Here is a 27773-nt window from a genome sequence, read left to right as displayed (position 1 = left end):
CAGAAGGCCCTCTCGGAAAACAAAACAAATGGTTTTGATAGTGGAACCCCCATTGCTAAGGACAATATCTACAGCTCATTGAACATAGAGAGGTTGAACTGATGTCTACATGGAGCCTTCACCTCTGTGTCCTGGTTTATTTGCTGTGGAAAGGTACTCTTCAGGATGCAGAAGGAGATACCTGGACACTGACAAGCCACAAAATCCTAGACCTACAATCTGTCCTGCTTGCAGGATGTGCTGAGGCAATGGTAGCACAGAACTTGTGGGAATGGCCAACCAACGTCCAGTTTAACTTGAGGTTCACACTATGAGAGGGAGCTCGTGTCCTACACTGTCTGGACGGCCAGAAACCAGAGAACTGACAGTCAGAGACCTTACATAAAACTGAATACGACTGGCCAAAAAGAAAAAAAGTCCTAATTCCTAATGATCTTCTGTATACTAATAGACAGCTACTTTGTGTAGTTGTCATCAGAGGCAGGGCATGGAGCAGGCGCAGAGGCCTACAGCCATACGTTATGCAGAGACAGAGACTAAATGGGAAGGTGTAGACGGGAGGTCTCCATTTGGATCCCTCTCCTTGAAACTGGCTCGAAGGAGTCTAGGAGTCAGAGGGGACAGAGGGCACCAGGACAACATGGCCCACTGAATGAACTAAGCAGGGCTCACACGGGCTCACAGAGACTGAAGTGGCAAGCAGAGGGCCTGTGTGGATCTACACCAGGTTCTCCGTGTATATGTTATGGCTGTTAGCTTGCTGTTTTGTGGGTCTCCTAACAGTGGGAGCAGATGTATCTCTGACTCTTTTACCTGCTCGGGAGACTCGTTTCTTACAATTGGGTTGTTTTGTCCAGCCTGATCTGAGTGCTTTTTCCTTGTCTTATTGTGTTCTGTTTTGTCCAGTTCAGTTGCTGTCTCTTGGGGGCCTGCTCTTTTCTGAAGGGAAACAGCGAGAGTGGATCTGGGGGGAGCGGGAGGGTGGTGGGGAGCTGGGAGAAGTGGAGTGAGGGAAACTGTGGTCTGTGGTCGGGATGCACTACAAAGAATATCATTTTAATTAAGAAAAGAAAGAACAAGAAGAGAAAAGGTTGCTTAATGAGTCCATAGCTTCAGTTTCATGAGGTAAAAACTATTCTGGAGATGAATGGTGACGATGACCACGTCATTGTGTGACTCTGACAGGATAAAAATGTGGTGGAGAGGTCAGGTACCTTTGGCGGGCCCGTGCCAAGGCGTGCCTCGGAGAAACTATGCCGTGCAACAAATCCAGTGTAAGAGCTTTGTTGGGAGAAGGGAGAGTGGAAGTCTTGGAGTGGGGACATGAAGGAGAGATAGAAGCAGACACACAGACAGACAGGTGGGTGGGGAGATAGAGAGAAGGAATGAGAGAGGAGAGACAGGGAAAGAGACGGAGGGTGGGGGGGTGGGGTGTGGAGGGGGGAGGGGTGGCACAGGAAAAGGGAGGGAGGGAGAAGTGGGAAGGCAGAGAGAGAAATCTAGGGTAGCTGGAGGCCCTCTCAGCACATGCCTGGCACACCTGGTGGCAATTGCCAGGTCCCTGAGAGGAGGCCAGTGGGATGGCCTTGTGCTAACAAGACGGCATTTATGTGACTGAACTGTACACTTAAATGACTAAAACCATAAGTTCTGGGCTATATACACCTACCAACAGGAAAACAGACAGGCCAGGTGTGATGTTGAGAGACCAGGAGTTAGGCAGATTCCCTGATAGGCAAACAGACAAGAAGAGGGGACTAAAGGTGAATTTCCAGGATGGTCAGCTTCTGCTTCACCCTCCTGACTTGAGAAACCTGGCAGCTTAACACAAAACAAAACAAAACAAAACAAAACAAAACAAAACAAAACAAAACAGCCTAGTGGGCTTTGTCTCTAGTCTCACTGATGGAGTGGCTCAACAAGTTCAACTCGTGGGCCAATCAGCCATCCCAGCTTTCTTCAAACTGACCAATCCTAAATAGGGTGGGAGGAGCTTCAAAGGCTTTAAAGCTCCTAGGTCTGGAGAAGAGATGGTATTTTCCCGAGTTCCCCCGGGCTATGCAGAGGGCCTTTCTCTCGGTGTATACTGCATGTGTGTTTCCTCATCGCCAGTAAAGGCCTCCCTTCAACTGCTGATTGTCTGAAGTGCTTCAGGGTTTTCCTGCTTTAATGCTTTCCCTGGCAGAGAGAATGAACCCGACAAGACCCCTAGACTGTACCTAGAATGTATCGTTTCAAGACTACTCAGACTGTATCACTTTTGCTAAATGTTACAATGTACCTAGAATATAAATTAGACCCAAATCACTTCGAATTTAGAATTTTCCACTGACTTCTCAAACTGTGCTCAGAAAACCCAACTTGGCCTTTTTCTATTTGCCTTCCTCTCCCTGCTCCGCAAGCCTTCTCTGGGTGGCCACCCTGGTACACCTTGTGCAGTTAGTGTTGTTCCTGAAGTCAGGAGAGCATGCTACAGAAGCTTCCTGAGAGTGGAGGCAAGGGCGGGGAGGTGCAGCTGTGAGCTAAACATGAATCCCAGGCTGCCCTCTGATACAGGGCCTGCTGCCTGGGAGCAGGCATGACAGGGCTGGGTGGCAGCCGAGGCTTTGGAAGAAGAGGCATTCGAGTTTGCAGAAGGTAACAGGCGACTCTAACTGCTCTGCCTCCTTCCTGTGGTGTTCTGTGCTCATGGGGCACTCCCTGGGAAGGCGAATGGTGAACCCAGGTGGATTCAGGGGAGTCCAGCCCAGCCTCAGGGATCCCCTACTTGTGCAACCTGCTCTCCATAAGCAACTTCAGATGAGCCTCTTCCTCAGCTACTTCTGCCTGTGTATTGCTCTTGCCAACATAGTTCCACGGGCACAGCCCCCTCATAAACTATTGTTCAGGAATTTTAGGTCAGGGCCCTGGGGACCTAGGAAAGAGAAGTAACAAATACCAACAACCCTCAAACCAGGGCCTTTGGGGAGCAGGCGACTAGGGTGGTTTTCTCAGTTTGTTGGTGGCTCACTCGGGACACCAAAAGAGTGAGTCCTAGTTCCAAGCACTCATTTAAAGCAGATTTAGGCTTCTCAGTCCAAGCCATTGAAATCCTTTCTGAAGAAGCATCTGGAAAAACGAAGGGAAAAGCTGCCCATTTATTTAGAGAAAAACAAAACTCAAACTTTCCTTTCTGCCCTCCTGCCAGTGTCCCTTTCAACTATGTGATCCTGGGGGGATGGGGTAGGGGGGTGTTGGAAGCTGGGGCCCAGTGAGCTGGCACTGAGCACTGCAGTCCCCAGAGGAGGGGGCCCTATCATCAGCAGCCACAGGCACTGTCTGGGAGGCTGGGTGCCTTGCCCTCCCCAGAATTTTGGCACAGGATCTGGGGAACCTGGCTTTGCCTTGACCAACCCTCCAGCTGACAGAAAGACGCTCTACACCAGGCCACTTCCCATGATGTAGTGTAAGGATATTGTATGGCAAGAGCTCTGCTGCTCTTTCCTGAAGCTCAGAGGCATAGACTGCACAGAGGCTGCAGAGGAAGCTGGCAAAAGGTGGAGTTTCTGTCTTCCTGTTCTGGTCTTAGAGACCTGTAAATGACACCATTAGATGGAAGCCACACTTCCTACTCTAGATGGAGGATCCTGCAGACATGGGTGGCTTCAGTATAGATGAGGGCTTGGGCCACCCTTCTCAGAGAGTTCTAGCTGTAGGAATCCTAACAGGCCCTTGAAAATAAACATATGGCTAGGGGTGGCTTAGTGGTACAGGAACACGCTCAGCTTGGGCAGGGGCCCTGGGTTTTATCCCTTGTATCACAAATAAACCAAAACAAAATACACATGATAGTTATCAACAGTAACTGGCAGGAAAGCAATTTATAAGGAAGAAGGGTCCTTGGGTGGTGCTAGTGAACGGATACCGGTGACACCTGAGAAGGTGTCTTAGTTGACATTCCTTGTGGCTGAAAATGCTGCTTTACGGCTGAGGTTGTAGGATGCATGAAATCCTAGGTTCAGTCTCCAGCACTGTGGAAACCTGGATCGGTGGTACGTTCCCACAATCTCAGCATCCAGGAAGAGGATGCAGGAGAATCAGTTCTAAGTCATCCTTAGTAACACAGAGAGTGGGAAGACAGCCTGGGCCAATGTACAAACTTATTTGCTATACCCCAGGGAGACACTTTAGCCTAAAGCTCTTTAGATCTCCCCTCTGTCTTGCCCTTTGGCTTCTCAAAGAGCCCTAGACCCCTGAAAGACTAACAAAAACTCAGCCTCCCAGCAACAGCCTACCCAGGAGCCATGCTACTCGGGGCAGGGGCCAGCACAACATCATCTGGAGTGCTATTTTTTCAGAATTCTGGAATTTTGGGTTTCTTTAAAAAAAACAAAGAAGTATTATAAGAATGTGCTTTCGTTTTGATCCCAGGTATGGGAGGTGGTGTTGTTTTGGACTGTCCACAGCAGCCGAGCATGATTGCCTCCTGCTCTAGCAGAAGCATGGTTTTTCCAGTTGCAGATAATTTCTGTGATTGTGTAACATTCAGAATTCTGGGAGCGTTTCAGAGGGTATATAAATGGTAGGATCCTGAGAGAGATGTGTGTGAACGTGCGCTGGCGTGTCTCTCTCTCTCTCTGTGTGTGTGTGTGTGTGTGTGTGTGTGTGTGTGTGTGTGTGTGTTGGGGGGGTTGTTGATTATTTAGGGAGCTTGGTTGTGGTTTGTTAGTAGCTGTGGTTCAAGAAGAAGCAAAAGAATAGAAATTAGATTCAGGGATCTCTCTCTTTCCCTTTCATCCTTCTTTCTCTCTTACCTAGTGTTAGGGGTTGAACCTGGGATGGGGGTGGGGTGGTTAAAGGGTGGGAAAAGGAAGGACTGTAAAGCAGCAAAGACGGGCTACACTCATCAAAGGAGGGATTCATGCTCCAGAGATAAGGGAGCCAAGTGGCTTAGGAGGAATGGCCACACCTGGGCCCCAGAGCCTCTGTCCCATAGTGGCATGGCCTATTACAGAGCCATTTCTATCACAGAAGCTTAGCGCTGGGTCTAGGCCAGGGTTCCATTCCCAAGGCTGGTATTCGCTCCTTCCTTTTTCTGGGCAGAGAAAAACCAAATGCTGGACCCGAGTTTGCTGCCTCTGCAGGGTCTGCCCCACTCAGATAATACACAAGCCATGCATGAGGTAAGATGAAGACAAAATGGTCAGTTTTGACAGTTCCATTGGGTTCCCCGAACAGAGCACTTAGTGAATGAGGCCTGCCCTGACCCAAACAACACCCAGTCTTTCTCCTTTGCCAAGACCCCTAACACCTACAGAAGGGGACACTCATGCTTCTTATGTTTGTATCGTACGCCACACATCAGATTTCTCCTCTTACAGAAATGCGTTTACCTTGCACTGTTTGTGTGCAAGACGGATACTCTAGAACCAAGCAGAGCTAGTGGGACCTCGGGACAACTCGTTACTTCTTTCTGTTGCTGTGATCAGACACCACGACAATATCAACTCCTGGAAGAAGGAGCTGATTTCGGCTCATGGTTCCTGATGGTTCAAGTCCATAATGGCGGGAATACCATGGCAACAAAGCAGGAAGCCGAGACGGCACATCTTCAACAGCAAACACGAAGCAGGGGGCAAACTGGGTGCAGAGTGAGGCTTCAAACTCTCAGAATCCTGTGATGCACTTCCTCCATTAAGCTGCGTAATCTCTCCAAACAGAGCCACCAGTCAGGGACCAAGAGTTCACATGCCTGAGCCTATGGACATCCATCCTTCTCTCTCTCTCTCTCTCTCTCTCTCTCTCTCTCTCTCTCTCTCTCTCTCTCCCCCTCCTCTTTCACAGCAAGCACAGGATCATATTTTCTCTCCCTATCTCTGTCTCTGTCTCTGTCTGTCTGTCTGTCTCTGTCTCTCTCTCTCCCACAGCAAGCAAGCACAGGACCATATTTTCTCTCCCTATCTCTGTCTCTATCTGTTTGTCTGTCTGTCTCTCTCTCTCTCTCCTATAGCAAGCACAGGACCATATTTTCTTTCCCTATCTCTGTCATCTGTCTGCCTGTCTGCCTTTCTCTCTCTCTCTCTCTCTCTCTCTCTCTCTCTCTATATATATATATATATATATATATATATACACACACACACACACACACACACACACACACACACACACACACACACACACACACAATTTCCCCCTCTGTGTACTATTCTTGGCCATCCTGAAACTAGCTCTATAGACCAGGATGGTCTAGAATTCACAGGCACCTGCATGCTTTCGCCTCCAAATTGTTGGGATTAAAGGTGTGCCCCACCACTGCCCAGCAGCCACGGAGATGTCCTGATGTTCTCTGCTCTCCCTAGTCTTCAGCATGGGCACCATTCTCTATGATAATCACATCTTTTAAAAACAGTGTGCCTTGATCATAGTTGCCCCCCTTTCAAACAGGCCAGGCCTAGACCATCCAGATCAATGATTCACTATGACATCACCTTCCATATTTCTCTGCCTACAGCAAGCACAGTACCATAATTTTCCATTAAAAAAAAACCAGGGTATATTATTTGATGAGAGATTTATGGGTTGCCTCCAGGTGCAAGAAGGGGTTGGAGCTACAAATGTTTCGACATCAAAACACTGGAACCAAGGATATTTGGATGGTTTTACTGGAAACATGAGGTGCTTAAAAAATGGCTTGTGACCATCCAAGATGAAAACTTAGGCCACCTACATGGGCTATGCTTTTGTTTACTCCAGGTACACTGGACACAGCTCAATACAAGACTGAGTCAGTTAAGGGGTCAGGCATCACACCTATTTCAAAGTTCTCTCAGTCCCCAGAAGGGCCAGTAAACCCTGGCTAGCCTGAGCAGATGATTGGCTGATGCCTCGTTCTCTGATCTGTGGATCTTGGAACAGGTGTCACTGCAAAAACACCTGTTGATTTCCTAAACCAGGTCACGCTGTTGTACTCCCACTGCCCCAGTGTTTCTCCATTAGCGGCCTCATTGGGGCATATAGTCCATCTAAGTGCACAGCTAACAAATCTTGCTTGTTTCAAAGCATGGGGCTGTAGAAAGAAGGTCCCACCATCAAGACCCTGGTGAGCCAGGTGAGGTGGCTTACACCTGCAGTCCAAGTACTCAGAGACGGAGGCAGGACTGGCTACAGAGTGAGACAATCTCAGAAAAGAGAGAAAGGGGGATCAAAGAGAGGAGGGATGGGGAAAAGAATAGAAGAGAGAGGAGAAATTGCCAATTCCCAATGCCATTTAAGGCATAGAAGTTAAGAAGTTTTGTTTTGTTTTCTTAAGAGAAAGGGGAGTAGAGGCAGAGGAAGGAGAGGTCGGTGTGATCATATTTATTATAAACATGCATGACTTTCTCTCCAAATTAAAAAAAAACGTGAAGAGACTTGGGGCAGAGGGGTGTCTCCCTGTGTTGCCTAGGCTGGTCTCAAAGATATGGGTTCCAGGATCCTTCTCCTCAGTCTCCTGCAGTTAGGAGTACAAGTATATGCCATTGTGCCAAGTTACCAGTATACAGTTTTTAATTAACAATATAGTTTCTCTGATAGGTTCTGTGATTCTATATATGCTTTAATCACTTTGGTGATTGATTTGAGTTTATTATGAATAAATAATAATTATTTATTTATGACCACTGTTTATTATTTAAATGGAGACTACAAGGCGGTTCATAGGACTACAGTTGGCACACTACTAGGAGCAAATGTGTCTTTCAGAACCAAGGTACTAAAAGGATAGAGCCCTGTAGAGGGATTTTAACCCAGCAACATGGCTGTTCTGCAAGGGATCACATCCAAAGACTTTCTAGGTCTGTGTGATTCAGCCGGAAATCAGACACACCCTTAGTACACAGCTTTAATCATAAACAATGATGATAAAGTTTATAGAAGGAAGCAGCCATTTTTCCGAAGTGACGCCTAATTGAGAGACAGACAAAGTGATGAATCAGAGAAAGATTTGATAGAATGAGTCAGAGCTAGGATACACCCAACTCTCGTGAGAACAGAGAGGAAAGAGAGGCTACCTAAGAGCATCCGGGGGAGAGAAAGTTCAATTTGTGGAGCACAAAGGCAGTCTTTCTAAGCAGAGCAATTCAGAAGCCAAGAGAAGTCAATTTGAATCAGTCAGCTTGGAGAGGAGTTTGAGCCAGAACAGCTGAGTTGAACCAGCCAGCCAGAGTTCAGAAAGAACTAGAAAGGGTGAGCTTATCCAGCAGTAAGCCTCCTCAGTAAGGCTGAGAATTACATTTGTGGAATAAAAGATAAAGGTTCTACACCACGGACCAGACATCACTTGTGTGTAGAAAAGACTGATTTCTAAACACCATTAAATCTTAAACTGCATCAACAGAACTCAATGCCCAAGCGAAAAGGAATGGGGCTCTTCTGATAGAATGCTTCTGGTATATATGCCACAGGGCTGCAAGATGAGGGCCTCACCTTCTGAATGGAGCTGAGAATGCTCGGCACTCAGTTAGCACCTTGCTTGTGCTCAACAGAAACGGAATGAACGTAAAGACCAGTTGATGGAATTAGCACCCTTAGCCTGGAATAAAACACCCAAAGGAGGATATGATGCTATCAACTGTATGACAAGCGCTGGTGTGGAAGCTTACATCAGAAGGACAGAAACATGGGTCCCAGGAAGGCAGATGATGGCTGAGACATGGGGGGTGGCAATACCAGAGCAAACATGCAGACCGACTGCCAGATGGTAGATCTCACCTTGAGAGCATTCCTACCACGCTGGGGACACAAGAAGCTATCGTAGTCCTCAAATAGCTTACAGCCCAAATCTTAATGTTCCAAGAAGGTAACGACAGAGCCGAACGCACTGAGAGGGGCCGTGAAGGAAGCGATCCACTCCTCTACAGAGACCGTCCGCACTGTGCGGAGCTTGAGGACGTCTGCTCTCTGGAGGCTCCCGTGGTGCACAGCTCCCGTGCGTGAGCAGGGGGTGTGTTTTCCATCTCTGCTGCTCCTTCCATCATATCTCCCACTCCCTTCTCACCAATTCCAGAGGAATCTATCCTTCCAGAAAAGCGTTTACTTCACTCCAGATTATGTTACCAGGGGTAAAGTTGACAATCTCAAGGTCGGTGGTGTGAGCTGCGCTTCTCAAAATTATGTATGTTTTCTGATTTTCTTTGAACACTCTATCTGGGCCTGCCTATTTTCTCTTTCTAAGACCAGTGAAGTAATAACTAATTCTTAGTTTTAAAAGTGTGCAAAATTAAAATTTCCAAACTTTTCTGGGTGAAGACAATTGCTTGAACCTCATTTTTTTTCCCTGTGAAATTAACCCAGCGATGTTAACCTTATGGGACTTTCTTAATCACGGGGCAATGTCTCTCAACAGACTCACTGTGATTCAATGATACAGTCTGTGAGATTTCCCTGGGTTGATTCCCATTGTCCATGATAATGGATATTGTTTGTTTACATTTGATTAGAAGATCAAATATTTGCTAGGAATCTAATGTCTGATGGCTATGGTAGCAATTCCAGAGCCTTGGAGGTAAGGCATGAGGACTGTGAATTCAAAGCCAGCCTGGGCTGTATAATGAGCACCTAAGTCAAAAATAAAAACAAAGAAAAAGCAATCTAAATGTAAAAAATAGTATATGAACATCAACAAACAACTATGCCATTATTAAAAATTATCTTGGGACTGAAGAAATGGCTCAGTAGTTAAGGGCACTGGATGCTCTTCCAGAGGAACCAGGTTCAATTCCCACCACCCACACGGTGGCTCACAACTGTCTATAATGCCAGTCCCAGGGGATCTGACACTCACTTCTTGTATCAGAGGACACTGTATGCATGTGTTACACAGGCAAAATGCTCATGCATACAAAACAACAATAAAGGAAAACATTTTTTTGAAAATCATCATGAAGAATTTTAAGGAATATAAGTATCCTTTAAGTTGTAACTAAAAATATAGCTTTTTACAACTATAGTTATTTAATCTCTATAATTTGGCTTTTACTAAAAATGCTGTTTGGGCTGAAAAGATTGCTCAGCAATCAAGAGCACTGGTTGTTCTTCCAGAGGATCCGGGTTCAGTTCCTAGCACCGACGCGGCAGCTCACGGCCATTTGCAACTCCAGCTCCAGGGATCTGATGCCCTCTTCTGGCCCCCAAGGGAACCAGGCATGAACATGGTGCACAGATATACATGCAGGCAAAACATCCATACATATAAAATAATAATAAGATAAAATGCCGTCATTTCGAGGTGGATTGACTTTTTTCTATAAATTCTATATTCAAAAAAACTATGACAAATAATTTACTTCTATGAATGTTTGCCAAAAAAATTTAAATATGTAACTTACTGGAAATCAAATTGTGCATACTCATAGGGAAAACAATTTTAGAGAGTAATTAAAACAGAGATCTGTTGTGACTACATGTCCCCGCGGAAAGACACACAAAGGGGGCAGTGCATTGTGCTTGTCATTAAAGAGATTCAGCTGAGATGGCTATGGCTGGCGACCAGCTGGACTAAACTAAACGAGCTTCACGGCCTCTGCAGAGGAAGTCGCTTCACAGGGGCAACACGAGTGCTGGGCTTTCTGTGTCCACATTCTCTAGCTGGTGTTCAACAAGACAGCTAACAGGACTTAACAGGGCGTGCCAGCAATCCATCAGGTATCAGGTAGATGGCCCGATATGTGCTCAGAGTCCGCCTTTATTTAACTGGACCTGCATGGACACAAGGAGAGGTTAACTCAAAGCCCTGGCCAGATCCCCTCAGGTTCTGAGCTGGAGCCTGAAGCTGAGCAAAGCCACCACGCATTCCCAGTCAAAGCTGCCAGGGCCTCTTGGCAGAGTCCTAGCTGAGCTCTGTCGGCCGATCGAGACAGCTCTGGGGCATGGAGAGCAGGGGGAGGCTGGGCGCCAGCCTCTCCCAGCTGTTTTCAATAAGGCTCCACTTCTGAGGTTGCTGGCAGATCTCTGGAAAGAGCTGCACCAACCTCAGATAATGTTTTCCATCAAACCCGCAATTAAGTAATATTCTCTTAACTCATGAACTGCACGAGAAACGTTTTTTCTGTCACTTCTCAGTTCTCCTCTGGAAGCCCCTGAGCAGCAGGTCAGGCCAGGGTCACAGCTTTGGCAGGTCAGGGCAGAGTGTAGATAGGTCTCTAAAGGCCAGGCTGGCTTCCTTCTGCCACACAAAAATGGAGGGCTAGGGGGTCCCATGAAAGCCATAGCAGTTTGCTTCCTTCCCACTGGTCCTTTCATGCTAATTTTATAGGTAAAGAAAATACCTATAGCATTTTCAAAGCAATTTGTACCAGATCCCCAAATTTAGGTTTATTCCACCATAGCCCTCCAACATTTAGGGAAGTCCAACCACCGCAGGCAAGAAAGTTCTAAGTATCAACAAGCACGGCCAAGACTTCCTAGGCTTCTGGCAAGGTCCGTTCCCAGTGTTCCCCGGGGCTTATTCTTTGAGAGTATTGTTAAATGCCACACCCTTATTTTGTAACTGAATACATCAATAACTCCTAGAAAGGCCTAGATTGGGTGCCACCTTCTGGGTGAGCTCTCCTCAATGCTTCTCATCCATAACGACTGTTGTGCATTTGATCGTGTTTTAGGCCCTTGACCAAAGAGCATCAGGTCTGGTTCACTCACTAGTGTTTTCCAATTAAGCAAACAAAGGTCTCTGGCCTACCCAGCACTGTCCCCTGCTAAACACTGGTGATCTAGAGATGACCCAGGACTGGTCTCTACTCCCCAGGAATGTCAGCTCTGATAGGGCACAGGGGAAGCAGAGTCAAAGTAGTCAATCCTAGAAAGCAAGGTCAGAGGCAGTGAAGGGACAGCCAGGCAAATTCATTTCAGTACCTCTGTCAGTGGCACCAACGCAAGCAGGGGTATAGTCTGAGGACCTCATGTCCCCTCCTTAGGACCTCTTTCAGTGTAGCTGCCCTTAGAACTCAGAGGGGGTTGGATCCAAGGGGCTCGGTGGAAACCAAACTATAGATGTCCAGTTCCTTTGAGAAAATGCTATAAAGTGGGCTAGAGATGTACGTAGCTCAGTGGCAGAGGTCTTATTTATTTATTTAATGTACGTGTGCCTAAGTGTATACATGTGTGCTCTGTGCATAAAAGGAACCATCAGAGGTTTAAAAAGGTGCCAGACTCCTTGGTACTAGAGTTACAGACAGTTGTGAACTGCCAGGTGGATGGTAGGGAACGGAACTCTTAACTGCTGAACTAATTCTTCAGTCCAGTGGCAGAATTCTTGCATAGGACCTGCAAGGTTCCTGGGTTCGATGCCCAGCACTACAAAAATTACAAGTGAAACAAATAAATTAAATATCCCAAGAGGATCTCTAGCCTACTTAAAATATCTAAGACCACAGTGTTCTCTGTAAATAGTCATTACCGTATTATTTAGATAATAAGGACGAGAAATACAGTCTGGAGGGCTAGAGAGACAGGCAGTTAAGAGTGTGCACTGCTCTTGCAGAGGATCGGAGTTCAGTTCCCAGCTCTCCCTACAGGCGGCTCACAACTGCCTTGAACTCCAGCTCCAGAGAATCTGATTGATGTCTCTGGCCTTTGCAGGCACCCGCAGTCATGTGTACACACACGGTCTTGCATACGCATAATTAAATTGTTTTAAAATAAATCTTTTTAAAAAAGAAAAAGTCGGTATAGACACATGCCATCTTCCAAATATTTTCAGCGTACAGCCGGTTGAATCCACAGATACAGAAGACAAACCGTGCTTTCCACATACTTCTTCCCGGCAACACAACAGTTATGCTACTTGCTTTCAGAAGCTCCCCCACTGCTCCAGGTCTACATCCTGAGTGCACCTCGTCTGGGGCCCAAAGAAGAAAATACACACACACACACACTCTCTCTCTCACACACACACACACTCACACTCACACACACACACACACACACACACACACACACACACACACACACACACACACACACACACACACACACACACACACACACTCTCTCACACACACACACACACACACACACACACACACACACTCACACACACACACACACACACACACACACACCCACACTCACACACACACACACACACACACTCACACACACACACACACACACACACACACACACACACACACACACAAAGAGTAAGGGTAAGATTTAAATCAACAAAGCTTGGCCCAGGGACACGTTATTTGGAAAAGGAAAGAGGAAAAGAGCAGCAATGACTTGGCCCTGGGTCAGTAAGGTGGCCCAGGAGGTAAAAGTCCTTGCTGTCCCAGCTTGACACCATGAGTTCAAGCCTCGGAGCCCACAAGGTGAGAACCTACAAGCTGCCCTCTGACCTTTGCATGTCGCAGCATGGCCTTTGCCTCTGATAAACAAATGCATTTTTTAAAAAAGGAAGTCTATCTAGCAGGGCAAAGTCAATGGGCCTTTAGGAAGATGGCTCTCATCATCGCTGCCTTTGTCTGTCTTGCCCCTTAACTTCCCTCACCCCAGCCTGGAGTTGCCATTTCTCATTGCGTATCAGGCTGGCTGGCCTCATGTTGGGCCTTTAGGGGTCTCACTCTGGGCGCTATGGAGTTCTGACCACTGGACTGAAGAGACCTGACTGTGAGTGTACCCTGCCTCTCCCCTCCCTGGTTACCACCAGAGACCTCGCTCTGTGGTCCCTGCCTCAAGCCTTCTAATGCTGGGCCGCAGGCCCCACTAGACCTTGACTCCATGGTGGTGGACTGAGCTGGAGGGCAGATGCAGAGTGAGGTAGAGAGAAGGAGTCTAACTCAGAAGCAGACCAGCAGAAAGAGAAGCAGCAGCCAGACACTGAGAGAAACTCGTGGAGAGCCATACTTGATCAACTTGTAATCCATAAGCCTGGTAGGTGCGTCATCCCTTTCTGATGGGAACGTAAACTGACCAGTAGCCCTTCAGAAGGCACTCAGATGAAAGTCTTTTGTCCCATTAACCTCTCTACTACCACCGGATCAATCCCCAGGAAATGATATTAAAAATGAAATTAAAAGCTTCATGTATAAAGATAGACATGTGAATTCAATCTATAAGAGGAAATACAGAAAACACATAAATGGTTGCAGCCGGGGAATGATTCGCCAAACAGCAGTCGATCGTATTGAACAGAATATTAACCATTAATGTCCATGACAGTGCTCTGGAAAGTGACTGACACCTCAGGTGAAAAACAGAGGACACCAAACAGTGAACGACTTGTGACAAAAGCCACCGAGCACGGACGACCTTACAGGCACAGCAGTGCCGTTCCATTCAGATAGTGCCAGAACAGAGGCTTTGTTGTTCCTCTTTACAGATGACAAAGTGACTTCAAGAGTAATCAGGCAAATTCCCCAAGATCACGGGCAGCAGAAGAGGGGGTTGAAGTAAAAATGAAGTCTGACTCCCTGCAGCAATCATCTAAAGGAGACCCAGTTCAGAAAAGAAATACAGGGCAGAGCCATCGAGCAAGTGACGGTGGTGACTATGATGGCCGGGCAGACCCTCGGGCAAACTCAGCCCTCCTTTTACTTCCCCATCTGGGTGTTTCCTTATCTATTGGCAATTCTGCTTTAACGCTTCCTCGGAGGTTGTTAGAGGAGTGCGGTGGACAGACGGGAAAGTCTACTCCTGTGTCTGCAGGAGTCCCCGCTTATCTGAGGCTTCACTTTCCAGGCTTTTAGACACTTGTGATCAATGGTTATTCAAAACATGGTAAACAGAAAAGTCTAGAAATAAACAAGTCGCAAGTTCAGTTTTGTTGTATTACACAGCTATGATTCTTCTGCCGTATCCTTCATTGTTGTGGCTCTTCTACTGTGTCTAATTTACAAATTAGTCATAAATATGCAGGGGTGAACAGTATAGAGAGGGCTTGGTCCGATGTGTGGTCTCGGAATGCCCCAGTTTAGGAATGTCCCACCATAGGTAGATGGAAGGTCCACCATAGTGCGGTATCTCTGCTTTCTTGGGCAGCAGCTGTGCACACACCGGCTGCACAGGGAGGCAGGAGAGATGGCTCCCATCACACCCGTGAGGCTTAGAGAACATATACAGAAGAAATCCCAGCCTTGGCTGTGAAGCCCGAATCCTTGCCACACTCCCTGCCACTCTGATACACAGAGGCACTTGGTTTCCAGCCTTGGTGTTTCAGGGAAGGCTCCAGAAAGTACTTAGAATCACACAGTGGGCCTTTCTAGTGTCTCAGGGATGAGGGTGAAAAGCAGGACTCCGCCGTGTCAGAGTATGGTCCACCTGAAACCACAAATTGTACTGAACCACTTTGCAGACTATTTCTGTGTGTGTGTGTGTGTGTGTGTGTGTGTGTGTGTGTGTGTGTATATATATATGTGTGTGTGTGTGTGTGTGTGTATATGTGTGTGTGTATGCACGTATATAAATATATATGAACACATGAATACATAGCCATGACAAAGGCAGCCCAGAGCAGTGTGCACCCTGTTGGCCCATTCAGATGACACCGATGGCCTCTTTTCGACACACACACTGTTCTCTCAGCTCAGGCTCCCAGTAAAATTCTTGTTGGTCCAGATGCCCAAACGTCCAGTAGAAGGAAGCTGGCTCCTAAGTGTTTTCCTCTCTTATTATCATCCCCCACAACCCTTGTCTTCCATTCTCCTCTCCAGTAGCCACGGTCAAACAGGCACATCCTGTGAGGGAAAAGAAACCCACCCTGTTTGCAGACAACATGGCGGTTATGAGCCGTGGGGGTAAGGCAGGGGGCAGAGTCCCCCCATCTGTTGTCCCTGAGAAGGAGCTGGGGCACCTTCCTGAGCAGTCAACCCCCCCACTCATACCCTTCCTGACGCAGGCTTGCCCCTCAACTCTCATGTCCCCATCCAGGTACCTTACTCACTGCAACTCTTAGAGATTTGATTCTGTCACCCTCTCCTGCCTGCATTTCCTAGAGAGACCATACTTTATCCAACCACCTAGTCATCATCTTCCCAGGGCACGTCAAACACTGTGAGTCCCCATGTTTACCAAATCCAGGCAGTAATACCATATCTGAATAAAAATTAGTTCTAAGAAGGGACAACCCCCCCTTACTCTTTTTATATATGAAACACACATATATGTAAACTCTGACACATAAAACTGGTGGTTGTATCTGTGGCATTAAATTCCCATTGGGGAACTCTGGGCACGATAATGAAGGCAGAAAAGGTTGAGATTTACTAAGCTATGATTTAACCATGGATCCCCTCCCATGATACATGAGCATCAAACATATATCAGCCAGGCCGCCGGATGTGCAGGTCTCAGGAGTCAAGGAGAAAGAGATGGACATTCCAGACTCAGCCTCAAGGGTCTTCTGTGGCCGCTTCCTCACCGTGGTGAATACTGATGGTGTCAGTGCCATAATTCTGGCCCAGAAGAACATGCTGGACCTCTTCGAGAAAACCAACGAGATGTTTCTGAACTTCAACAATCCGTCCCATGTGCGGCTGCAACAGATGAGTGAGAGCTTCATGCACCATATCCGCACCTTGGTGGACATGAAACGGAGCCTGGACAGCATTTTCTGCAGGATCAGGACACTGAAGGGGAAGCTGGTCCAGCAGCACCCAGAGACCTTCAGCCACACCCCAGAGGGCTCACTCCTAGAGGAGGAAGATGAAGACCCTGTTCCGCCCAGTATCGCCACAACCATTGCCACCTCAGAGCAGAGCACAGGCTCCTGTGACACCAGCCCTGACACTGCCTCTCCATCCTTTGGTCTTGGCTTTGAAGTCCTATCACACATGTGACCTGGCTCTCCTGCCATCAACGGCCACAGCCAAACAGATGATGAGGAAAAGACACGTGAAGAATAACCTCCCTCTCAACCTCCCAGAAAGGCCCAGGGTAGCTGTGGTTCTCCTAGGGTCACAGTTAGTCAGCTTTGCTGCTCCTTTCTTTCGTAGGCAGGGGTCCTGATTCCTGCCACTCCCCATAAGAGCAGGACTTCCTATGCCAGCATGTGTGCCCCAGCTGGGGTATGGGGCTGGGTAGAGGTAACCTTGAGCTCAGCCCCGGGCCAGCTTTGAACAGTGCTTCTAAGGTCCCCAGAGACCAAAACCAGAACATCGTCCCCCACACCCGGGGTGGGCACAGGAGGGCAGAGCTTGTTCCTATCCACTGGCAGCTGCTGACTCAACTATGGTCTCCCTGCCCTGTGTGGAGCACTTTTCTCCTGTGGTGTTGAATTCTGGAGGTATAGAGGCAGCCTTGACTGTGGGGAGCTGTTTCTCCAAGGTCCATCAGGTATCTCCAGGAGCTGGTCAGTCACCTTAGAAAACAGCTGAATGGAATATTTTTGTACCTGATGTTTACAGATGTTGGGAAGTTATCAGTGAAGACTGTTGTTAAAAGGGAACACTTTTTTTAAAAAAAAGTAAAGCTGGGCAAGACATTGAAGTCCAGCCACCCATTCTGAGTCACCCCTTTGCCATGTGATCGCCCATGGGTGGCTGATGCCTACAGTGTGACGCTGACTTCCAGACCTGAGTGGCTTCCAGAGTCACCTGTGTCTCCTTGGCTGGTCTGAAATGCTCAGTGGATTCTGAAAGAACCCACCTTGAGAAACTCCTCACCAAAATATCTCCAGAGTAATGACTCACATGTTAGGGTATCTAGAATTCATTTCAAACTCCAGAGGAAGAGGCGGGCCTTTATGACAGAAGAGCTCTGCCTCCCATAATTCATTAATCATGTTCAAAGATTGCTTGTATTTGCAGCACACTGGCTAGAACCAAACTCTTCCAGAAATGCCCCTCCCCTCTCCTTTCTATACGTCACGGAGGCAAGGGTCCTTATCCTCCAACCCCAAAGCACTCCACTTGTCAAGCATTTTCTGTTGCTGCGTAATCTGGTTGTAGAGACTGCAAGCTGGGATGCCAGTCTAACAGGGTTCCACTTCCCCTCACTCCTGGTGGAAAAATGCAAGCCCTGTGTGACAGGCTGTGGAAAGTATGTCCAGGTGCCTGGCTCCCCTCAGCCTAATGCCTTTTAAATCAGGATCCAGATTTGATTTTATTTTCCTTGCCTTCCTGGCTCCGACTCTTCCAGGCTCGTTTTTTCAGCCCTCTGTCAGACTTCCCAGAGCTTGTTGGCCGAGTGCTTCACACTTCATAAGCTTACCTTCTTCCTAGGCTTGGGAGGCTGTGTTGGCCATTGAACTCCAGCCCTTAGCTGGTCCCACCCTGCCTGACCAACTAGAATTGCACCCACGATCTTACTGGGGTTTGGGGGAGGGACTTGCATCTTGTAGAGGAGTTACCTGGGGATCTCAGTATGTCACCAAATGAAAGGGAAAAACATGCATTAATTCCTATCCTCACCATCACTGCCAGGGGTCAGGACACAGGTATCCATTTTTCGTCATTGTTCCCAACTACCTTCCATCTTAAAAGGCTCTTGAGCAGAGGCAGGGGACAGAGCTTAGACCCGAACAAACCATCAGAGCTAGCACGGGAGTGCACTTCTTATCTTCTCAGGCAGCATCCTAGCATGTGTGTGTGTGTGTGTGTGTGTGTGTGTGTGTGTGTGTGTGTGTGTGTGTGTGACTGTGAGAGTATAAGTGTGTGAGTGTAAGTGTTGTGTGTGTGTATGTATGATTGTAAGAGTGTAATTGTGTGTGTGTATGTGTGTATGAGAGTATAAGTGTGTGGGTGTAAGTGTTGTGTGTGTGTATGTATGATTATAAGAGTGTAATTGTGTGTGTGTGTGTGTGTGTGTGTGTGTGTGTGTGTGTGAGAGAGAGAGAGAGAGAGAGAGAGAGAGAGAGAGAGTAGGTGTGTTTGGAATGCGTGTGGGAGGGGTGGCTCTCTCTTGCGTGAAATAACAGCACTGTGTTCTGCCATATTTTTATTCCAAAAGTACAAATGTCATCCTATACATAGCATTTACTGAAATAACTCCCTTTTGTAAAAAGTCCACCTAAGCCAGCCTTCTGAGTGCCACAGCTGTCATGAAGCACTGTGGGGGGAAATGGGGGCAACTGGACAGCATGTCAACTGAGTGGGTAGGTTTTGACTCCAATTCTAGTTACGCAATGTTCGTGCAGGAAGGGGTAGTAGAGCCATCTGGTTTGACCCCATTTTGTAAAGAAAGAAACAAAGGCCTAGAAGTCAGAGCACACAGAAACCAAATCCCAGGCCTCTGACCACCAGCCCAGCCCTCTTTCTAGGCTTTGCCAGTGGTCTCAAGCGAGGAAACCCTTAGGTAACCAACAAACTGCTAGACAACATCATTTGAAAAGACAGCATTGGTGCATCCTCAGACTGATGAGACGTCCTGTAGTTAAGCTCATTCTTGCTCAGGAATAGTCTAACCAAAGCTTGCTGGTGAGCTGTTGGTGCCAGGTGTGGTAGTATTTATCTGTGACATCAGCCATAGACGGGACACACAGGAAGATCAGGAGTTCAAGGCCAGCCCTGGCTATGAGACCCTGTCTAAAAACAAAACAATCTAAACACCCCAAACCAAAAACAAAACAAAACAAAACCCCTAAAAACCTGTTAAAATATTTTGAATCTGAAGCCTGCCCCACCCCAAGCATATTTTGATTGCTTGGTCCACAATTTCTGGTGGTCTCCTTCTCCTCCTCCTCTTCCTCCTCCTCTTCTTCCTCCTCCTCCTCCTCCCCCCCCTCCTCCTCTTCCTCCTCCTCCCCCTCCTCCCCCTCCTTTTTTGAAGGCCATGGAGCCTTCAGAACATGAGGCATGGCTTGTAGAAGCTGCTCTGTCCTGCCTCTCCCACTATGATGGATCAAAACTCCTGCAATGATTAATCTTTCCTCCTTTAAAGTTTTTGGTTAGGTATTTTGGTCACAGTAACCTAAAAGTAACAGATAGAAAATACTGGGAAGTGAAGTTATTTCTTGAACTAGATCGGACCACATGGTTCTTGGGCCTTTGGAATTGGTATGTGGGAAGGATTTGGAAAGTCTGGAGCTACAGACTAGAGAAGCCCCAGAACGCTGTTAGCTCCACCTAACAGATGACTGGGAGTTTGAAAGACCAAAGCGTGGACAGAAATGCAGATGGCAGAGGCTGGGCTCCTGAGGTTTCAGCTAGCGATAAAGTCTGGGCCGGGGATTGGATCAGAGGCCACTCTTCTGGCTAAGAATCTGGCTAAATTTTATCTGTGCTTAGTAAGCTAGAGTGAGGTTGATTTCAAAAGTAATGATTAGTTTATTCGGGGAATAAAATCTAAATATAACATAGCATTTAGGCTGTAGCATGGCTGCACCTGGCTACTTAAAGCTGACTTTATGATGAAAATCATGAGAAGCAATGCAGAAACACCACTAAAGGTAAACTGGGCACGGGGCACAGGGACCATAGGAAAGCTTGCTCTGCTACAAGACCCCACCACCAGCAACCATCAAGACTTCAGGGTATGGGGGTTGGGGATTTAGCTCTGTGGTAGAGCGCTTGCCTAGCAAGCGCAAGGCCCTGGGTTTGGTCCCCAGCTCCGAAAAAAAAGAAAAGAAAAAGAAAAGACTCCAGGGTATGAAAGCAGAAGGTTCCATTTGAAAAGAGCACGCCACTGGATTGCCCTGCTGGATAGAGAAGCATTTTCCAGGTTCAGCTACCCATGCACTCAGAGGCCACTGCAGCTATGTTCAAGGGCTGTCTCAGTGACGATCACTATTGCTGTGAGGAAACACCATGACCGAAGGAACTCGGAGAGGAAAGGGTTTATTTGGCTCACTTTCCACACCATAGTTCATCATCAAAAGTCAGGGCAAGAACCTGGAAAGTAGGAGCTGATGCAGAGGCCATGGAGGGATGTTACTTACTGGCTTGCTTCCCCCTGGCTTGCTCAGCTTGCTCTCTTATAGAACCCAAGACCACCAGCCCAGGGACGGCACCACCCACAATTTACTAGGCCCTCGCCTGCCAATCACCAATCAAGAAAATGTCCTTCAGATGTGCCCACGTCTGATCTTATGGAGGTGTTTTCTCAATTGGGACTCTCTTCTCTGATCACTCTGGCTCGTATCAGGTTGACATAAAACTAGCGAGTACAGGGATTCAACTATTTCTTGAGTTATCAGACAAACTTGGTACCAGCCACGAGATGCCAGTTTTGTAGGTGCACAGAATGCAAGAGTTGTGATATCATGATATGCTGTACCAAAGTTTCAGTAGTAATAATAATAATAATAATGATGATGATGATGATGATGATGGTAATAATAATAATAATAATAATAATAATAATAATAATATGATGATGATGATGATGATGCCATGAAGCCAGACAGTGTGTAGCAGGACTGGAGTCCTTGCAGAAAGCCTCTAAGCAGGCTATGCATGGAGGCTGCCAAACTAAAACCTAAGTTGCAGTTGAGAATCCAGGATGTTGGAGGTGCCAGGCAAGCATAGTGTCTCTCATGGAAAGCTATGGGTGCAGAGTACAGCTGGTCAGGCAGAGAAGCCATGTGTGAACAGGTACAGGACCACTGGGGCACATCTACACACATCCACCCATGCCCACACATGACACCGTGTGCCTAGGATGCTCCAGGCACTGTGCACATTGAGGTACAGGATTTGGGTGTTTCACTGTAGTTTGCTCTTCTGGGTTTCAATGTCATTTGGATTCATTTTTCTCTGCTATGGCCTTGTCCTTCTCTTTCAGAATGGCGCTACAGTATGTTGGAATCACGTAACCTTTTTCTTAAAAAAACAAAAACAAAAACAAAACAGGAGCTCACAGTTAAGAATTTCCTTGAGTTACATAAGAGACATTGAACTTTTGAACACTGTCGGAGCTCTTAAAGCTATGGAAACTGTTTAAATCCACTAAATGCACATTTCATTACCAGACGGTGTAATTTTCATTTTTGTTGCCATAACAAGGTAATCTGATAAAAACAACTTAAGGCAAGATAAGGTTTACTTTAGCCCACAATCCCAGGTGACAATCTCTCACAGCCAGGAAGTTAAGGTAGCAGGAGCTTAAAACAGTTGGGCACATCACATGTATAGACAGGAGAAGAAAGGGATGAATGCATGTTTGCACTCAGCTTGACCTCTACATACATATAGTTCAGTATCCCACCCCCAACCCCCACCACATACCCTGCGTATGGAATGGTGTTGCCCACAGTGGGCTGGGTCTTCCAATTACCTTAGTCGAAATGATTCCACACAGACATGAGCATAGCCAAACCAATGTAGATAGTCCCTAACTGAGGCTCTCTTAGGGGATTATAGATTGTATAATGTTGTTAATTAAATCTAATCATCTCAGATGGCCATGGGCCTTTGGGGTCAGGGGAAGAATGGTTTAAATTTCAAAGTTCTCGTGAGGCTATTTTGAAGGGTGGGGAGCCTTTAGAGGTGGGACACAGCTGGTAAAAGTAGATCTTTGGGGTCAGGCCTTTGAAGATTCTAAGTATCTCTGGTTCTGACCTGGCATTTTTTCTGGTCAGCACCATGTGAACAGCTGGGTCACGCTCCAACTGCCATGGGACTGAGTCATGAGTCACTCTGCCCTGCCTCATGGACTGAGACTCAAAAATCAAAACAAAATAAAAAAAAACCAAACAACAACAACAACAACAACAAAATCCTCTCTTCTCTTACGTTGTTCTCCCAGATATTTTGGTCATAGCAATGCATAGGAATCCATCTAAGGGGCTGTGGAGAACCCAACATTAAATAAAGACTTGCTTAATAAGACTGTCGCATTCTAGTGACAAGTTCCCAAATGAGCAGAACTTGAAGCCAAAAGTGTACTACACAAGAAAACCCCAGAACAATCTACAGCTACGTGGACAAGAAGAACAGGACAAGTGCAAGAGGCAGGATTTAGAAGAGGCCAGGCAGCACTCTGACAGACTTGAAAGGCAGAATGCAATTAGAACGACTAAAGGAAGCCTAAGAGGTAAAGCCCAAGACCTGACCAGGGAGTGTGGGTTATGGAATGGACCCAGGTAACAGGATAAATAGGAAGAGGGCCAGTCCAGCTGTTAGCAGTGGTTGGGGACTCTTTTCCTCAGGTGAGAATTTGAGAGTTTGTATTACCTTTTAGTCTTGGCAAAGGAAGCCCGAATGCTTTGAGGCTGGCTTATCACCCCAAGGACAGCTCAGGCTCTGCCTGCTAAAAGCCTATTCCTCCGAATTACACAGTGATTGTGGGTACTCAGGTCAGAAGATTATCGCTCCGGCTTTGAATACAGGAAGCCTAGCAGCGAGTGTCACAGCTCCTGAGCTGCAGGTGAGGGGGTTCCATAGCTCTGAATATTGGGGAACTCTCTTGGAACCCTTATGATGATCAGAACTTGTAGTCTTAGCTCTCCAAAGTCTCCCACTTTGATCCTTCATAGTCCTTTACCCCCAAAATCTCAGCTTTCTACTAACTCTTACTCTCTTTAGTATTTCCCCAGTCCCTATCAGCTCGGAGCTCAGTTTCTCCTGACTGCTCTCTTAAACTCTTCAGCAACCTTTCTGCTGTTACCATGACAGGTGTTGTTATCTGTTCTCTGTGTAGCCAGCTCATCCCACTCTACCTGTGGTAGCCTAAAGTAGAGAAAAGGCCACTGGGAGAGCCACTGAGGGCTTACTGTTGTAACAATGGGAGAAAGAGTTGTGCACATGAAAGCATTTCTTAGCCTGACCTCAAAAAGGTGAAAGCATGATTACAGTTCTACTTATTTGGTCTAGAAAGGGGGTTGGGGTTCTGGTAGGGTTTCTAGTTCCACCAGTCGTAGTCTTGTTTGCTTTTGGTTTCTAGAGCTACCAAACACAAGCCTCAAATCCACACTAACAATAAGCATTGCATAAGCACCATTCGAAGTCTTTGTGTAGACACTTGAAGGCGTTCTCTCCTGTGTAAGAATAGCTTCGAGATAGGTAAGGTCATCTAGAGCAGAGGCTTGCCACCACCCATGTGATATCCCTTAGAGCTGGGGCAAGCTGTTTGGAGCAATCATAACTAAAACAAGACTGAAGCAGAAAATGTGGCTTTGAGAGCAGCCATGGTTGCAGTGTTCTTCATAGCTGGAGTAATGTTTCCTCAAGGCGTCCATGAAGTGCCCAAAGCAGGCAGGTTACTGTGACCAGCTCAGACAGTTGCTAAAGAGAGGAGTAGTTGACTGACAGTTCACTTCTCTAGGTAACCGGGCACAGTGCAAAGGTCTGGCAGCTGCCAATTAAATGACCCTTTTCTAACAGAGAAGGGAAAGCGGCATCAGAGGGTCCATATAATAAAACCTTATATCATGAGATGGGTCAGATTGAAAGCACTTGTTGAGAACCTGAGTTTTAAAATGCACAGGGCAGCTTGCAATCATCTGTAACTACGGTTCTAAGGTATCAGACATCATCTTCAGACGTCTGAGCAACCAGCACCATGAAGTGAGCATACTTATGTGAACAAATCACTCATATACAAAATAAAGTAAAAATTTAAGCATCATATTAATATTCTTAATATCTAAGAGTGTAAGCTGAGCTTTAAGCCTTCAGCCAAATGCCTTTAGGAAGGGTTGACTCCATAGGCTGTCTCTCAGGGACCTGATCCTGCTTCCTCGAGAAAGCTGGTAAGGAGGCTGATCACAAAAATGTTTTGAAGGGAAGCATTCTAAGCTGTGTGCTAAGCAGAGCTTCACATGGGATAAGCCCAGAAGGGCTGAGCAGCTATCATTTGGGACACAAGCCACTAATTCTTCAGCACCACCACTCCCAGCTGGGTGGATTTAGCTACTAGAAACTGACAACTCATCTCACTTTCCTTTGAGCCCTTCTGCAAGGCACTGGGCTCTTAGAGCCCTTCTCTCTCCCTGTATGTCTCACCTGGTTTAATTCTGCTTACTTCTCCCTGGAGTTCTGGGAATGGGAGAGAGATAGCTAGCACGCACTATTCTCAGGTTGGAAGGATTTCATATAGGATAAAATGCCACACAGATGTCTGGTATATTATTAGAAATGAGACCTGGTCAGAATAAGCTATAAAGGAAACTGATACCAAGATGCAAACAGACCAATAATAAAATAGAATGCTAAAGGGACACAATTGTCAAGGTTATCTGGCCCAGTTCCCAAGGTAGTATGAAGAGTACGAACACAGCCATAAGCACAAATGGCTGTCCTGCGCTTCTCAGATATTTCCCGTTCTAAACTGTCCAGCTCATGAGAAAACGCTCAGTAAACATGAGTTGCGTGAATCAGACCCAAACACTCAAAATCTACCTACAATAAGTGCAGGGCATTAATGCAGCAGGGACTAACATTTAGAAAGCCTATGGCCTACACAACAATAATTTCTCTCTACTGGGCAACAGCCAGGAGCTAAAAGGAGCAGATTTTCAAAAGCTAGGCAAGCGTGCTTGTTTATGATGCTGAAAGTCAACCCAGGGCTTTGTGAGTGCCAAGAGAGCACCCTACCCCTCTCCACCTCTAAGCTGCATTCCTTGCCCTAAAAAGGAGACATGGAAAGACACATACCCGTAAATCCAGCACTCAGGAGGCTGAGGCAGGAGGATGGGGACTTCGAGGCCAGTCTGGACTATATAAGTCTGGACTACGTAGAAAGTTCTAGACCAGCTCGAGCTATATAGGGAGCTCAAATCTGAATGACAATGATGATGTAAAAGTCAGACAGGTGAAATATCACACACTATAAAATATGCCATAGAATTTCAATTCTTCCAGGGCCTTAGGGTCAGGTGAACTATGACTGTTAAAAAGGAATCTGAGATCTAGGAGGAGTAATCAATTCTCCAAAATAAGACAGTTCCATGGCAGGCAGAGCCCTAGACAGGCCTGTTTCCTGTAGTACAGAATGGTGATAACATAATTGCATTCTAAATTGCCTCAGACATGACAAAGAAAGAGAATGCACTGGGACGACAGAGCTGGAAAAGTCCTCACAGAGGAGAACAGTCCTGTTATTACCAAAATTAAACATGGAGGGGTGGCAGCCATGTTTGTTTTTTCTCCCTCTGGAAACTCAACTCACATGTTTTGCTTTTGCTTTTGACCAACATAGTATCTTGGTGGTTAACTCTGAAGTCGGAAGAATGTTACACATGCTCAGGCATCTCGACGTGGAGTTTTTTTTTTTTTTTAAAAAACAAACTGAGTCAAGTGAACTGAGCACTAGTAGAGGACCACTGGCTAGCACAGACCTCCAGACTCTGACCCTGTGGCCGCCTGCAGTACAGTAACTGTAAGTCCACTCTCCATCTCTGGCTGCTTATTCTGCTGAAAGGGACAAGCTAATTGGAAATAGTTAAAATAATAGGTTCCTACGGGCCTCCCTAGCATGTTTTAATTGTGCCTATTTTCTCTGATAGGTAAGCTGTCCCTGAGCAATTTTAAAAACAAACCATTTAGAGAGAACCCAACGACAGCAGCAAATCCTACTTTCAAGGCTCCAAAGCCTCTACTAAGTGGCCCTTTGGTGAGATTGCAGTTGGTCTATGCAACCACACCCCGGATTTTCCTTTCCTTCCACCTTTTTGCTATTCTCACACATTTCCATTTACGGGTGTAGCTCCCCCCCAGAGGCCCGGCAGGTGATGTATTACATAACAGCTGCTGTATTGACAATAAGTCGGTTTAACGATCTCTCTGGGTACAGGCTGGTTCCACTTTTGCTATTATAAATAGCGTTCTGAGCATCTCCATTCTGGCTATTTCTCCACCCCCCCCCCCCCCGGTTCTCTGCTAAGAGTTAAGTTACAGTGTCAAAACAGAATTCTTGGCAAAATGGATCAATGGTTTTATTGCTCCTATAACATTCTTCCAGTCTGAGTCCCCGGAGGCTGAGGTAATCCTCAATGCTTCCAGCAAAGGAAACATCTCGCCTCCTCGCTGTTCCGCACTGAGCTTTTGAGAGCTTTATTTTGCTAGCTTTTCAGGTAGACGGCACTTGAAAGGTATTGAAATCTCTGTCTAGCTGCCAGCAGGGTTGTGCATTTTGTTACATGTTCTTCCGTGTCCAAATGCCGTCTGTGATATCTTCAGCGTAAACCGTGGATTTGTCTTTGATCCTTTATCTGACAGGATCTGGACACTGAACTCAGGCTGCTGGTACAAATATTTTTACAAGCATTTTATTATGCTTTAAAAATTTACGGGCATAATTTCTATCTACTGTGAACAGAAACTTCGGCGATAAGAACATATGAAAAGTAAAAGGTAAATCCCGAGGGTACACATTGACAGAAGGATGTTTCCCCCTCTTAATCTTTTCCCCCGAAAGTGTCACTTCCCAAGCTCAGCCTGTAGAAGTATTTCTGTTCTTCTATCACGAACTTCATAGTAAACATTAATATTCTCTGGGTGTGATGGCTACTGTTGTCACTGGCTAATGGAATCTAAAATCACATGAGAGTCAGGCTTCGGGAGCAGCTATAGGGAGTTATCTTGACTGTGTTCACCGAGGTGAACGATCGGCCCCTTGTGTGTGCAGGCGGCACTCTTGGCTGGGTTATGAATTATATTTATGAGGAAACGGACAGGAGCAGTACCATGCATTCACTGCCTTCTGCTTCCTGGTCGTGCACATAACAATCAAGATGGTTTGGGACCGGCTGCTTTGACTTCCCGCTGCCTTGACTTCCTGGCCATGCTGGCCTGAATACTTGTACTGAGAGCCAGGATCAACCCTCTCTCTCTTAATTTGCTTTTATGAGAGCGTTTTATGATGGCAACAGGGAAAGAAACTAAGGCACTTGCTGTTTCCTTATAAATGTACCATAACAAATGCATCAATTTATAAAATTT

At 46.6% G+C, this 27773-nt stretch overlaps 2 protein-coding genes across 2 annotated transcripts in view; one reads left to right on the top strand and one right to left on the bottom strand.

Moving 5' to 3' along the window:
- The window catches only part of Mylk (myosin light chain kinase), a 180579-nt gene that overhangs the window by 144365 nt on the left and 8441 nt on the right, over positions 1-27773 (bottom strand).
- Positions 16326-16793, top strand: LOC116898802 (kxDL motif-containing protein 1-like). Its single transcript, XM_032900152.1, has one exon. The coding sequence runs from the start codon at positions 16326-16328 to the stop codon at positions 16791-16793; it is 468 nt and encodes a 155-aa protein (XP_032756043.1).

This window comes from Rattus rattus, chromosome 4 (genome assembly GCF_011064425.1).
Source record: "Rattus rattus isolate New Zealand chromosome 4, Rrattus_CSIRO_v1, whole genome shotgun sequence".
Classification (NCBI taxonomy): Eukaryota; Metazoa; Chordata; class Mammalia; order Rodentia; family Muridae; genus Rattus; species Rattus rattus.
This window is presented reverse-complemented; position numbering and strand designations above follow the sequence as displayed.

Excerpts from the sequence above, each read along its gene's own strand:
- LOC116898802 (XM_032900152.1), top strand. The coding sequence starts at position 16,326 with ATGGACATTCCAGACTCAGCCTCAAGGGTCTTCTGTGGCCGCTTCCTC.